The following is a 13,644-nucleotide window of genomic DNA, read 5'->3' as shown; positions in this document are numbered from 1 at the left end:
CTCTCGAACGCGCAGAGCTGCCCCTCTCCCTATCCCGCCCATGGCGGCTCCTCTCTCAGCCCACGCACCCCCGTGGCGTTGGCTGCTTCCCCGCCCGTATGGCTGGAGCTGGCTCCTTACCGCTTTGGAAGGTCCTCGTGCTGTGGGGGGACGATGCAGTGGGGGTTCCCGACTGGGTGAGAACGAGTGGACAACAGTTCGATCGAGGCCTTCCTTGGTTTTGGGCTTGTCTTCAAAGCCTCTTCTATTTTAATAGAAACAAACCGAGCAGGGCCCGGTGCTGGGAGGTGCACCAGATAATGCTGCTCTGCGACTTGGCGGGCCGAGGCCACTCAGGAGGCCCAGGCTCGATTTCCTGCCCACCCTCAGTGCCAGGCATGGTGGTGCGCTCCTGGACTCCCAGTGACTCAGCTTGAAGCAGGACTGGGGCGTAGCAAGAGCCTTTCTAAGAAGTCAGCCGACCAAGGGTAGCAACCAGACCTCCGCGCCTAGGTACCTGGCCACGAGGGCTGTTCTCGTCAGGTTTAACACCAGCCGAAGGGCACTCCTTACAAAGTGACTTTCGCGTTCTCTTCTTTAAAGTGGCTGGAGGGCATGCGTACCCCCAGAGTCAGAGGAGGAGGGACAGAGCACCCCATGGGGCACGTCGCACTGCAAGCCCTCCACCTCTCCCTCCTGGCGGGGTTCGGGCCACGTACACCTGGCGTGTTTCTCAGGCTGGGTCCAGGACTCAGACTACGTGGTTGGCCATGTGGGCCTGGCTGCCTTAATCACCAGGTCGCGGGTGGTCCTGTAGTCTTTTCTTGAAATAGAATGTTTCTATTTTATTCTGGGCAAAAGCTCAAACAGAAAAGCCGAATCAGTCACTGGCAGCCCGCGGATCCAGCAGGGCACTCCTGGCCTGCGTGCTGCGTGGGCAAGGAGCGGCGTTGCCTGCACCCGCGCTGCGCTCCTCCCGAGGCCCCGTGGTCAGACCGGCCGGGGCAGGTTAACCAGGGAGAGAGCGCAGTACAGCCCGAGCACCGCAGGTGTGCATGTGGAGGGCACCCACACCGAGGAGCCGCGGCCAGGACCTGGCTGCTCGTCCCTGGGCCAAGGCCAGCACCCGGCAAGGACTTGGGGTTTGAGGAAGGGGAGCGAGGCAGGTTGACCAGAAGGGAACTGCGGTTGGGTGGTTCAGTAGCGTGTGAGGAGACTGAAGCTGTGGAGTCCTCTCCTGTTCTGGAGAGAGAAGAGGCAGTTTGCGTGTGGCCAACCACGGTTTGAATCCTGGCTCTGGTGACTTGAATAGGACATGTTTGTCTGACAGGCTCTGTCCTCATTCTCATGGCACGGGTACTGTCCTGCCCCAGCTGTGGCCCATGTCTGGTGCCAGTGGCAGGCCACAGGGATCTGGAATGGGCCCTCAGAGAGGAAGGGGGTATCTGAGCCCATGGGGTCACATGTTCCCATGCAGAGGAAGGGGGTATCTGAGCCCACGGGGTTGCTTATTCCCATGCAGGGGAAGGGCATGCAGAGGAAGGGCATGCAGAGGAAGGGTGTATCTGAGCCCATGGGGTCGCGTGTTCCCTGCAGAGGAAAGGGGTATCTGAGCCCATGGGGTTGCATGTTCCCATGCAGAGGAAGGGGGTATCTGAACCCGTGGGGTCACGTGTTCTCTGCAGAGGAAGGGGGTATCTGAGCCCTATGGGGTCAAGTGTGCCCCACAGAGGAAGGGGGTATCTGAGCCCGTGGGGTCACGTGTTCCCATGCAGAGGAAGGAAGGGGTATCCAAGCCCGTGGGGTCGCGTGTGCCTGCCCCGTCAGCCCGGGTTTACTCCAGTGGGGCGTATGTGGCCATCAGCCTCACTCCTCAGTGGCCGCGGAAGCTTCAGACCCAGGACAGACGGCCCGGCTGGGTAAAGGGGCGCAGGCGTCCGTGTTCTCCTGGTGCACAGGGAAGTCTGTCCTTTGGTAGGTTTTCTTTTTGAATTGCCAGAGGCGAGTGCATCCTCCAGAGAGCGCGAGCGCCCCAGCAGGGCCTGGTCCCAGCAGCCGCTTCTCTGTTCCTTCATGCCGCCAGGACGGTGGGCACGTGTGTGCCCTGTGTGCCCCTCAGTCTGCGGTCAGCGTGCAGGACCTGACTCCCTGCGCACGTGCTTCCCGCGCCGCTGGGCTGACCCGCCCTGCCCTGCCCCTAAAGGCTCCAGTGTCTGCCGTCATCCCCTCTGCAGCCAAGGGCGTCGCTGAGGGCCATGCCGTTGTGTGGTGCGCGCTGACGGTCCTGCGCTCTCCACATGCCCTTCCAGGCCGGGGCGGAAGTGCCCTCTCCTGCACAGGTGTTTCCTAATCTGGAGGGTGCATGTTTATCCGGAGGCCGAATGTAAACCGAGGGCGCCCTCGAACCTGGGCGTGTCAGAGCAGGGCCCACAGGTGTGGCCCGAGCCTGCAGGTCACCTGGCCGCCTTCCCTGAAGCCCCCCTCCATGTGTGCCCATGCGGTGGTCTCAAACCTTCTCCCTTCCCTGTTTGGTTCTGGCCAGTCGCCAGGCCGCCTGGCAGCATTGGGCCTTGTCCCCCCTTAGTCGGTCACGGAGACCCCACAGAGGTCCCTGGGCTGATTGCAGAACTGGTGTAAAATGGGCCTTGGGAGACTGGGAGGCGGCGTGGCTCCTCATGGTGCTGCCATGTGGCCTGCGTGGCTCGCGTGGCTCACGTGGCTCGGCTGCCGAGTGGCAAAGCGGAGGCACTGAACCTGCCTGCTGTCCCCAGGACTTCCTGCGCTCCTGCTCCCCCGACGTCTTCCGGCTCTTCTGTGTGCGGAGCAGCTACAGGTCAGGTGAGCTGTCTGCTGGGTCTGACCACCCTGCGCTTGCGCCTAGAGTGGGCCGGGGCCTCCAGCAGGGCTGGGACTGCAGCACAGGCCAGAAGGCGAGCTCTGGGCCTCAGGATGGTCACCTGGCAGCATGGGGGCTGTATGCTGGGGTGCCCGAGTTCAGGCCAGGGCATCTCCTTCACCTCGTTTTCAGGCCTTGTGTCTGAGGACACCCCACCCCCTTCCTGACCAGGAGACCTCACCCCATTGTGCAGGTGGGCACAGCTCCCTGAGATGCGCTCGGTCGCGGGGCAGCGTCTCCCACCGTTCAGCCCGCCTGGCTATTGGTGGGGTGAGCTCCTTGGGGCTTAGACAGTTTGGGGCTCCTGTGGGGTGGGGCACCCTGTGGTCATGGCAGACAGGCCTGCAGTCCGCACACGGTGGTCTCAGGGTCGCAGCCTCCTCTCTCCCCCATTGGGTGGTCTCCCCCTCTGCAGCCATCGACTACAGCGACAGCTCCATGCTCGAAGCCCAGCGCCTGCTGCAGGGCCTGGCCGCTTTCGTGGAGGACGCGCGTGCCTACGTGAAGGGGCAGCTGGCTGGGGGCGCCGCCGCGGAGGGCGTGCTGTGGCAGAGGTGAGCAGGCGACCTGGTGCCGGGCCGCGGGTGCTCGGACTCTGGCCTCGGCTCCGTGGGCCTACAGGTGGCGGCGTGGCCAGGTGGCATGGGCCTTGTTGCTGTTGAAACTTGGGTTCCTTTGTGATGGCTTTGTGCTGGGAGACTTGTGGGAAGTGGGTGAAGCAGCCCTCCCAGGACACGTCAGGCAGGAGAGGGGACCTGGGCGTTGGTGCTGGAAGCCAGGCCTCCCTCAGGAAGTAACAGGACTCAGTCCACGCTGTGAGGAGGAATTTGTCCCTGCACACAGCTGTGCCCAGGCTGCAGCGCTGGCGTGGGCCATGGGGACTGCGGAGGCGAGGGCTCTGGGGATGTGGCCCGGGCTGTCTGCCTGAGGTGGCTACAGGCACGTTCATCATTGCCGGTCACGGCAGGCGGGCTGAGTGTGGGCACCGAGCAGAGCTTCCCGCTGGACGGGCTGGAGGCCTAGTGGCAGCTGGGAGTCCACTGACCTGCAGAGGGGAGCAGGGCCGCAGGTGGAAGAGGCATTCCCTTACGGCAACATGCTGGGCACCGAGCCTGGGCCTTTCTGGGACCTGTGCCTGCCCTCGCATCTCGGAGCATCAAGCGTCCTGGCCTCCTCTAGGTTCCTGGGAAGGGGACAAGGGGGTGTCTGCACAGCTGGAGCTGGAGCTGGGCCCACACTGGGCTTCTGCTGTCCCCCAGCCACACCGTCAGCGGATGGCCACAGTCCACACCCAGCCTCAAGGCCCCGTGCTTGCCTCTGCGACCAAAAGGGCAGGAATGAAGGCAACGAGCAGCAGGGACACGCACTGACGGCGTGGAGGAGCATGCGCCGTGCAGGGGGCACCCAGCCTGATGGTGCCGCGCTGGGTGGACGTGGGGAGGAGACAGTGGCCGGGCTGGCAGCAGGTGGAAGCAGGACAGGAGGCTCTGGGGGCCAAGCACCAGCCCTCCCCTTACTGGGGATGGGGAGGAGAGGAGCGAGGACGTGGGGCTGTCAGTGGAGGACGAGAAGTCTGATGGGGACGGAAGAGAACACAGGCGGTCGCAGAAGGTGGTGCGAGTATGCGCACCGTGTTGATGTACGAAGATGCCTACACGCGTGCTGTGTTCATGTGTGAAGATGCCCACGTGTGCTCTGTGTTCATAGTACAAAGATGCCTGTGTACACACTGTGCTTACACACAGATGGCTGCGCGTGTCTGGCCACCCAGAGGCCTGTTCTGTGCATGCACACCTGTGACTGGCCGCCTAGGGGCCTGTGCTGTGTGTGCGTGTCCGGCTGTTCGGGGACCTGTATTAGAGTCCCCGTCTGCATGACGGGCCGGCCGGAGCTGCTCCCTGCTCATACAGACGGGACCGAGACGGGTGCCCAAGTAAAACCCGGCCCTTCTCTCTGCACCTCTGGAGGAGTCTGTGTGGGCTCCCTGCTGTGGGTGACCGTCCTCCTCATTGGCAGGCTCGCCAGTACCAAGGGGGCTGTGAGGGCCGCGCTGGCCGACGACTTCAACACGCCGCGGGCGCTGGATGCCGTGCAGGAGCTTGTGCAGCATGGGAACAGACAGCTGCGGGCCGCGGCCGAGGTACTGGGAGGGACGCACATGGAGGTCGGGGCCTGCTCACCAGGAGGGGACAGACTGCCTCCCGCTCTTGGTCCTCATGTCCCCGTGCTGGCTGCCGGCAGTGCCCCTCCCCTCAGAGCTCTGGGAGCGTGGTGGCAAGGCAGTCGGCCCGCCCTCACTACACCCCTGGTCCGGGCTCCCCGGGCCCCCCCAGCTCAGCTCAGACAGGTGGAGGCTTGGGAAGGGACTAGCACCTGCACTTCTCTGCTCCCACCTCTGTGATCCCAGGGGTGCTCAGGAACCAAGACCGGTCACGCAGGGCCGATGCCATGTGCCCTCTTTGCGGGCTTCCTGTTCACAGTGGCCTGTGTGCTGTGCGGACCCCACTGCTGCACTCAGCCCCCCAGAGCCCGAGTTAGGGACTGCTGTCGACTTGTGTTTAGACAGGTAAACTGAGGCACTGGCCATTACTGACCGACCAGTGAATCGGCTGGTGTCAACACGGGCCAAGTGGAATGGCGGGTTTGGCCGCACGCCGAGAGCTGGTCGGGGCCCTTACCGGGCGTTTCCTACAGGCGCCTGCCGGTCCCCGAAGCCCTGCCGTATTGGGTGCGGTCGTCTCCTACGTTGAAGAGTTTTTTGACACTGTTGGGATTTCCCTTTCGAATCAGCAGGTATAGCTCCTCGTTGATTTTTCTTGGTTTTGTTTGTTTCCTCCGGGAGCAAGAGAGACAGCATCCCAGCAGGCAGGGTCCTGGTGCGGATCCACCCGCGTGCCCCGCACTCAGGGAAGTGTCCAGACTCAAACGGGAACCTTTCCGTGGGAGATGGCCTCGCAGAGACTTGCATTTAACCGCCGGGCCACCACCTGGCATTCCATCCTCTTAAGTGTTTCATTGTAGAATTTTCTACATATTGGTATAGCAGGCTTTTTCTTTTTAAAATGCTCATTTTAGTAGGTAATTATAATGACAAATTCGTGAGCTTAAAAATACAAGGGAACTTCAAAAAGTTTGTGGAAAAATAGAATTAAAGTACAAGTTTACTTCAGTGCAAAAAAAAATTTTTTTTGGAGAGATTTTTGCTATAGGGCACGTGCGTTCGCCAGACAGAGAGAGACATAGAGACAGAAAGCAAGAAATCACCCCCAGGGGGGATGGTCACGCCGCAATCCCTTCTCCATTCTCCTCTCGGGATCTTGGGCATGCACGCCCATGTGTAAGGGCTGGCGAGTGGCGTGGTGGTTAAAGTGCTGTACCCCATGTGGCCAACTGGTTTGAGTCCCACACCTGCGGATTGTGCGCGCTCGCTCTCACTCTGTTGAGCGCATGTGTCCTGTAGCAAAATTAAAAAGAAATGATGAGACCAGCAGATTGCGTTCTCCTTCCACCTGGATGCTCCCTGGGTCCCCGTGGCCTAGCCTCGTGCAGGCTGGCTGCAAGGAGGGCCGCAGTCGGATTGGGCTGGCCTTTGTGCGCGTGCGGCTGGGTTGACGCTCACAGTCTCATAGGAGTGCCGTGGGGGCCCATGGCTCCATCAGACAGGAGCTCTGTCCCTTCCTGAGGGCACTCACCTCAAGCATGTCAAGTGAAGGGCCGGGGTCCAGGCCCCTTTGCTGTGAGCCGGGCATCTCCAGGACACCGCCACCCCTCCCCCTTTCTGCAGCCTCTATTTTTCCTAAAGTTTCTGTCATAAGGTGCGTGTGCTCGCCAAGAGGGACAGTGAGCTGCCAGCTGCCCGCTAGACTGGTTTCCCTCACTGCTCGTCTGGGCTGTCAGCCTGTCCACCCGAGTCCTTCCTGTCTGAGGTGACGGTGGCAGCCCGTGTGTCAGTTTTCGGGAGCGGCCTCCCAGAGCCGAGCTGGAGGCCAGGCCCCGCGAGAACCACCTCTCGGGCTGGCGTCTGGGCCCACTTTGGCCTCACGTCTTTGTAGCAGCGGGAATGCCTGCCAGCCCCACTCAGTCCTGTGTCCCAGAGAGGCCAGAGTCCCAGGGTCGGGGAGGCTGGGGCCTGGGCCCAGATCCTGAGCCGGCTCGGCCTCTCGGCCGTTGCCTGGGGACAGACTTGTGCCTTGGGGGTGCAGTGTGTTGCAGGAGACGGCAGCGCGGCCACTCTGCACAGTGTGATGGACGAGCTGGTGCGCTTCCGGCTGAAGGTCCGGCAGTATGCGCTGGCCACACCGCAGGCCACCGGCCAGGCCCGGCAACAGCAGCTCCTGGAGAGGCAGCCCCTACTGGAGGCCTGTGACACCCTGCGCCAGGACCTCGCCGCACATGGCATCAGCATTAAGGTGAACGCTGTCCCAGGCGGGTACAGCTCATGTCACCCAAGGAGCTGTGCACATCAGCCAGTGTCACACTGCCTGTGTCCGCGCTCCCTCATGGGAGGGCAGTGAGGGACGGGGGACAAGGGTTCTCTGTCGGGTGAGGGGTATGGTACCCATTGGAAGGGGTAGACCAAGGCAGATGGGATTGGGGCTATCAGGTAGAGGGGATGTGGGGGCCACTAGATAGAGGACACATGGGGCCCTGCTGGGTGGAGGGATGCCACAGCTCGAGGGCTGGGTGCGCCCTTCTCCCAGGCCCGTGGGCTCCAGTGGCAGCACGCTGGACATCACCCTCAGTGGCCCATTCCACTCTGCAGGACAGAAGCAGCACAACGTCCACGTGGGAGCTGCTGGGTCAACGGACAGAAGACCGCGGACCTGGGAGCTGAGGACACAGCAGCCCCGGCACCGTGGGCACCCCCTGGCGTGGCCACCCGTCATTCCATCCGCAGAGCCCGGTCTGTGGCGTGCACAGCTGCACCTGCCACGTGCTATGGCCGGCGACTGTCCAGGGGCCAGTGGGCAGATGCTTCTGCCCGTGGGCCCAGAGGACATGCGCTTGGCCTGTGCTCACGGCACCGGCAGCCGGGCTGGACTGGGCCCTGAGCGGGGATGGAGGCTGCTGGCCATCTGAGGAAGGGGACAGGAAGCTCTGGAGGGCGCCTGGGCCAGCTGCAGCTGCTCCCAGAGTACCTGGACAGGCGGTGACCCATACCATACAAGTGGTAAACACGGAGCCCCCGCACTCACACACACATGTATGACACACACCTGTGCTCCCTTTTCTGATTATAAACGTGCTGACCACAGGAAGAGCTAGTGTCACCTGGTCACAGCCGCATGGCCCTGTGTGGTTGGCAGTGTCTGGGGTTCAGGGGTCAGGACTGGGAGGGGGTGAGGGGCAGGGAAGCCTGAGTGGACAGGGCTCCCAGTGGGTTGGCGGGCAGGCAGTGATCCCTTGGTCCTTACAGGACACGTGGGTCCCCAACGCTGCTGGAACTAATGTGCTCCAGGAGGCTAGCCTCTCATCACTGCGGAAGCAACTGGGTGGTTAGGACCCAAAGATTCGGGGAGGGAGGTCCCCAGGGCCTACACCACCGGCTGCTCCCTGCTGCACCCAGGTCCCAGGGAAGCTCCTGGAGAGTCTCCAGCTGAAGCGACCAAGCACACGTGTAAACACAGTTGTCATCAGTCCCCACACAGGCCTACTGCCCAGGAAGGTGACTGTTCTCTTCAGTGCAAATGCTCAGTAACAAGCCTTAAAAATGTCCCCTGTAATTTTGTTACATTTTACTTTCTATGGAAAAGTGGCTCTTCAGGCTCATTCTTCAGATTCCTTCCTTCTGAATATTCTGGAAGGCTCTGGTGATGAACAGCAGGTAGACAGGTGTCTAGGTGTGGTGAGGCGGCTAGGCCCCACACGGCTGGGTGCAGGGCTCCTAGAGATGTGGCAGGCTGTGTGCCTGTGCCCCAGGCCCCAGCAGAAGGGCGAGATGGGGAGGGACTGCGGGGTGACCGTGGTGGGGGTCTCCTGACTCCGGCGAGTACACACACCCTACAGCAAATTTTCAAGTGTATTTTTTCATGAGAGACAAGTGCCCCAAGCAGCCCCGGCTGTGACCCAGCCAGCCAGGATCCCAAGCACACCTGGCACGCACAGGTCGCCGCCAAACTGACCCTAGGCTAACACATCTTGGTCTCCCCACACCTGACAGCACCCTCACTTAGGAAAGCAGAACGGGTGGTCATATAAACCAGGCCTGCCTTTTAGTGAGACAGTTTATCCCTAGGGAAGTCTGCCTGTTCAGAGAAACTTCCAACATTTCACAAAATAACGGCGACCTTTTTTAGTCTTGAAAGTTGGTGACTTAAAGTGAAACCTGCGTGGGGGTAGTAGAACCAGGGGCCTCACCTGAGTAGCCACCTCCAAGGACGAGAAGACAGAGAGAGGCCCTTACAGAAGGCTGCCCCGAACCATGCTGGGCAGCAGTACAAGCCCCACCGAGGGCCCAGGGTGGGCAGAGCAACCCAACAAGAGCCAGCCCAGGCTGATGGAGCAGACACCGTCTACTGAGACAGTTCTGCAGGCTGGATACTCCCGAGCACACAGCTGTCCAGCAGCCTGTGACAATGACCTTTGATACCCTCCGGCCTCCTCAGCGCGTGTGCCCTGCCAGACCCAGCAAGCCTGTCTCCTCTGTCCCAAGGTGGCCAAGTCAGGGTGTCTGAGTCATGCCTGTTAGCGAGCTGTCTGGGTGTCGTACGGATGGGCACGGTGGGTGCCCCATGGGAGTGCCCTAGCTCCCACCTGCCCTGCGGGTGTGGCACTTGGTGTCCTATTCCTACAGCCCCAGGTGCCTCTGAAAGGATTCCAGGAGACTAACCTGGTGATTCCAAGAGACGGCTGTACGGTAAGGGCCACCAACAACCTGATCGCCACTTACAACCCTGCCTACAAGCGCCAAGCCCTTGGGCGGTCCTCAGTTAAACAAGGCCAGACCTCACGCTCGGACGTAGAAGACTGCTTCTTTTGGGAGGGACAGCGGACAGGAAGGGGGACACGGTGGAGAGCACGGGGTCACCCTGCCCGGGCCAGGCCTTTGCAGGCTGAGCCCGTGGGAGTCCGGCGAGACTGCTGCAGGAGCTCGTCCTCCTCCTGGGTGCACTGGTTCTTCATGACTGCCCAGAAGAGCTCAGGAATTCATCTAGTGTGGGCCGGCCTCTGACTACATTGTTACCATATTGTCCGAACCCTTGACACCCCACGTGCTTGTGCTTTTCACCCGGCAGGCTGCGGCTCAGCCTTCGAAGAGTGTGCTGAATGCGGCCCCGAGCTCTGCAACCATGTCGGTGGTGGTGGTGGCACGGCCGTGCTTCTGGAACGCCTGGTGGTTGCACTGCCTTGTGAGCGCACAGGCGCCGAATGCGGCCACCAGCAGGGGGCTGGACCTGGAAGGGGACAGATGTAAGCTTCACCCCAGCTGGCAGCAGTGAGCCAGAAGGCCCTGTAGGAGAAGCGGCTTTACTGGTCACCACCCCGATGCTGGCACTTCTTGCCAAGGCCCATCAATAACCGCCGCCCACCTGGAGATGGGGGTAGGGCAGGGCGGAGCGGCGCGGCCACCCCCCAGGCTCTGGCAGTGCTTCCTGGCTCACTAGCAGCAGCTCCTCCAGCCCTCCCAGGGTCAAGCGCAGCATCAGACGGGGACGTGCGACTACGTACCACCGTGCGACTACTTACCACCGTCGCTGCCTGCCTGAAGGGAACGAGAACTAAGGTGGCCGCCCCTCCCTCGCACGTTAGAGGAAGGCTCCTCCCCACGCAGCACGCCCATAAACACGCATTTGGGAGGTAGTCCCTGCGACCAAGTGGGCCCCGTCTGCTGCTCAGTGCAGGGATGGCACCACCCCAGCACCGTCCCTCCTGAGGCAGGTGAGAGACAGGCATCCCTCCCAGATGCCACACCACCCACACCCAGCACCTGCAGCTGTGGTGGCATTAGGCTGGGTTTACAGATGACAAGAGGCTCCTACGGGCCAGGAGCTGCCTGCACTCCCAGGGCCTTCTGGCTCCAGAAAGTCCCAGCTTTGGGACCAGCAGTTGACTTAATGGCAATGTCGCTGAACTCCCATGTAGTCGACCACAGTTCAAGTCCCAGACCCGGTGGCTTAATCTCATGCCAGGCACGTGAGGAGAGGAGAATGGAGAAGGGATTGTGGTGTGGCCGTCACCCTTGGGGGGTGATTTCTCACTTTCTATCTTTCTGGCAAGCACACGCGCCCTATAACAAAAACTTCTCCAAAAAAAGGTCCCAGCTTTCAGGACAGTGTTAAGGCCAATATCCCGTCAGCCTGCTTTCAATCCTAGCACTGTCTGGCAGAGGCCACCTTAGGCTGGGTTTACAGATGACAAGAGGCTCCTACGGGCCAGGAGCTGCCTGCACTCCCAGGGCCTTCTGGCTCCAGAAAGTCCCAGCTTTGGGACCAGCAGTTGACTTAATGGCAATGTCGCTGAACTCCCATGTAGTCGACCACAGTTCAAGTCCCAGACCCGGTGGCTTAATCTCATGCCAGGCACGTGAGGAGAGGAGAATGGAGAAGGGATTGTGGTGTGGCCGTCACCCTTGGGGGGTGATTTCTCACTTTCTATCTTTCTGGCAAGCACACGCGCCCTATAACAAAAACTTCTCCAAAAAAAGGTCCCAGCTTTCAGGACAGTGTTAAGGCCAATATCCCGTCAGCCTGCTTTCAATCCTAGCACTGTCTGGCAGAGGCCACCACTGACTCCCAGGTGGCAACCTCCACCTCCACTGCACAGAATCAGAGGGGAGCATTGACAACCGCCAGTACGGCGAGCACCCACGGTGACTCGTGGTTACAAGCACAGGCACAGGTAGGACAGCTTCCATAGAGCAGGCCGACCGCTGCCCCCGTCTTCCAGCACAGCACTGGAGGCTCACTGGTGGGGTGCTTCAAGGGATGTCTTAAACATAGGAGTCACTGAGACAGGCTAAGAGAGTGGGATCTGGTGGTTCAGAGCAGGGCAGTGGTGTGGCCGTACCTCTTCGTTTTCTCGGGTCCAGCGAGGAGTGCCCAGTGTGCCAGGACACCCAGGGAGCCTGACAGCAGGTCTCCTTGCCCACCACACCTGCGGCTGCTGCCCTTCTGGCTGCACACGAGCACTGCAGAGAGCGAAAGCTGGTGTGAGTGCCCGCCAGCACCAGGCTCTCCTGGGAGCAGAGCCGGGAGGCTGCACTTCTGTGCCGTCTGGGTTCTCTGTCACTAACAAAGATCTGAGCAGAAGAAACCGGCATGCAGAGGTTAAGTTATCCCAGTAATGCCCCACATGGTGGCACTTGGGACCCTACAAACATCCCGGGCATTCTTTAGCCCTCTAGACCCCAAAGGCAAGCTGGCCAGAGGATGACGAGCCCCCTGCACCTCCCACTTCCGAGTCACCTTACAGCAGGGTCTCCAACCCCTGGGCCATGCACTGGTTCCGGCCTGGCCTGTAGGAACGGGGCTGCACAGTTGGGGAGCAGAGGGCAAGTGAGTGAAGCTTCACCTGTGTTCAGTTGCTCCCCATCACTGCATCGCCACCTGTCAGATCAGCAGGGGGCAGCAGAGTCTCCTGACAGCATGACCCTACTGTGAACTGTGCATGCAAGGATCTACCTGCACGTCCTGAGAATCTAATGCCTGAAGATCTGAGGTGGAGCTGAGGTGGTGATGCTAGCACTGGGGAGCAGCTGAGCATGCATTATGGAGCGGGAGAATTATGACATCACGTATTTCTGTGTAGCAATAAGGCGCTCAATAAACGTGAGCAGATGCGTCATCTGGAAACTATCCCCACCCCATCCGTGGAAGTCTTCCACAGAGTTGGTTCCTGGTGTGGAAAAGGCTGGGGACCACTGCCCTACAGGACACGCCAGCAGGATTCAGCATGCCAGCCTCCCCCAGCCATCTCAGGCACTAACTCCTTCACCCACTGGAACTTTGTCCCTTCAGAAAGCGTGCTGGAAACCAGAGAGCCTTCCTGCACATGCTGACATGTGTCTTCATGGACAGAGCTGGCATGAGGACGTTGCCTCCAGGTCCGTGTGAACATGTGTGTGAACATGTGCACATGCTGACGTGTCTTTGGAGACAGAGCTGACATTGCATGCTGTCCCCAGCTCCCACTGAACCTGTCTGAGCCTCACCACGCTCAGCCCCTGATCCTGCTGCTAGTGGCAGCTCCGAGGTTCTCCTCGGTCAATTTGACACAAGAGAACAAAATGCAGCAAGATAGCCCAAGTGCGGGGTGAGGCAAGAGCCCTCAGACGTCCGCTGTTGCAGACACCTGCCCAGGGCTGCTACCCACAGACCATGTGAACTGCGGCCGAAGACTGAAGCCTGGGACCCTGGGTCTAACCGCCAGTCCTGGTCTGACGTCCCTCTACCCCATCATGGCCCTGGGCAAACCAGGAAACACTGACGCAAAATGTGGGCTCTGGAGACATCACCAGTGACACGCTCACCAGAAGTCTCTGCTGAACACGTGAGCACGTGTGTGAACAAGAGTGTTTTCAGGTCGCATGCAGTGTGGCACACTGTCAAGCAGGTGTGCCCGTGGGAGGGCAGCACTTACCCTCCTGGCCGTCGGACATCACGTCCTGCTCCCCCTTCTGTACCACCGTCACGTTGCCCAGGGCTCGGCTGAGTCGCAGCACGGACCCATGGCGGTCACTGCTGTCCACAGGGCTGCTGAGCTGCAACACAGGACGGAGGCTCAGACGGGCGGCGCCCACTGTGCTGCAAGGGACAGCCCCGGCCCTCCCT

At 60.9% G+C, this 13,644-nt stretch overlaps 2 protein-coding genes across 4 annotated transcripts in view; one reads left to right on the top strand and one right to left on the bottom strand.

Annotated features, from left to right (window-relative positions):
- The window catches only part of CARS2 (cysteinyl-tRNA synthetase 2, mitochondrial), a gene marked incomplete at its 5' end in the record, with an annotated part of 32,962 nt that extends 24,335 nt beyond the window's left edge, over nt 1-8,627 (top strand). For all 3 annotated transcript variants that reach the window (XM_027776201.1, XM_014592043.1, XM_027776200.1), the window contains 6 exon segments: nt 2,751-2,817; nt 3,291-3,429; nt 4,892-5,015; nt 5,570-5,668; nt 7,078-7,284; nt 7,638-8,627. In XM_027776201.1, coding sequence (XP_027632002.1) covers nt 2,751-2,817; nt 3,291-3,429; nt 4,892-5,015; nt 5,570-5,668; nt 7,078-7,284; nt 7,638-7,709 — 708 coding nt within the window.
- A 253-nt stretch (nt 8,628-8,880) lies between these two features.
- Nucleotides 8,881-13,644, bottom strand: part of NAXD (NAD(P)HX dehydratase) — a gene marked incomplete at its 5' end in the record, with an annotated part of 18,699 nt that continues 13,935 nt past the window's right edge. The window contains 3 exon segments of the mRNA XM_014592045.2: nt 8,881-10,269; nt 11,882-12,002; nt 13,454-13,574. Of these exon segments, the coding sequence (XP_014447531.1) occupies nt 10,119-10,269; nt 11,882-12,002; nt 13,454-13,574 (393 nt within the window).

Source organism: Tupaia chinensis, unplaced genomic scaffold (genome assembly GCF_000334495.1).
Source record: "Tupaia chinensis unplaced genomic scaffold, TupChi_1.0 Scaffold000644_1, whole genome shotgun sequence".
Taxonomy (NCBI): Eukaryota; Metazoa; Chordata; class Mammalia; order Scandentia; family Tupaiidae; genus Tupaia; species Tupaia belangeri.
This window is presented reverse-complemented; position numbering and strand designations above follow the sequence as displayed.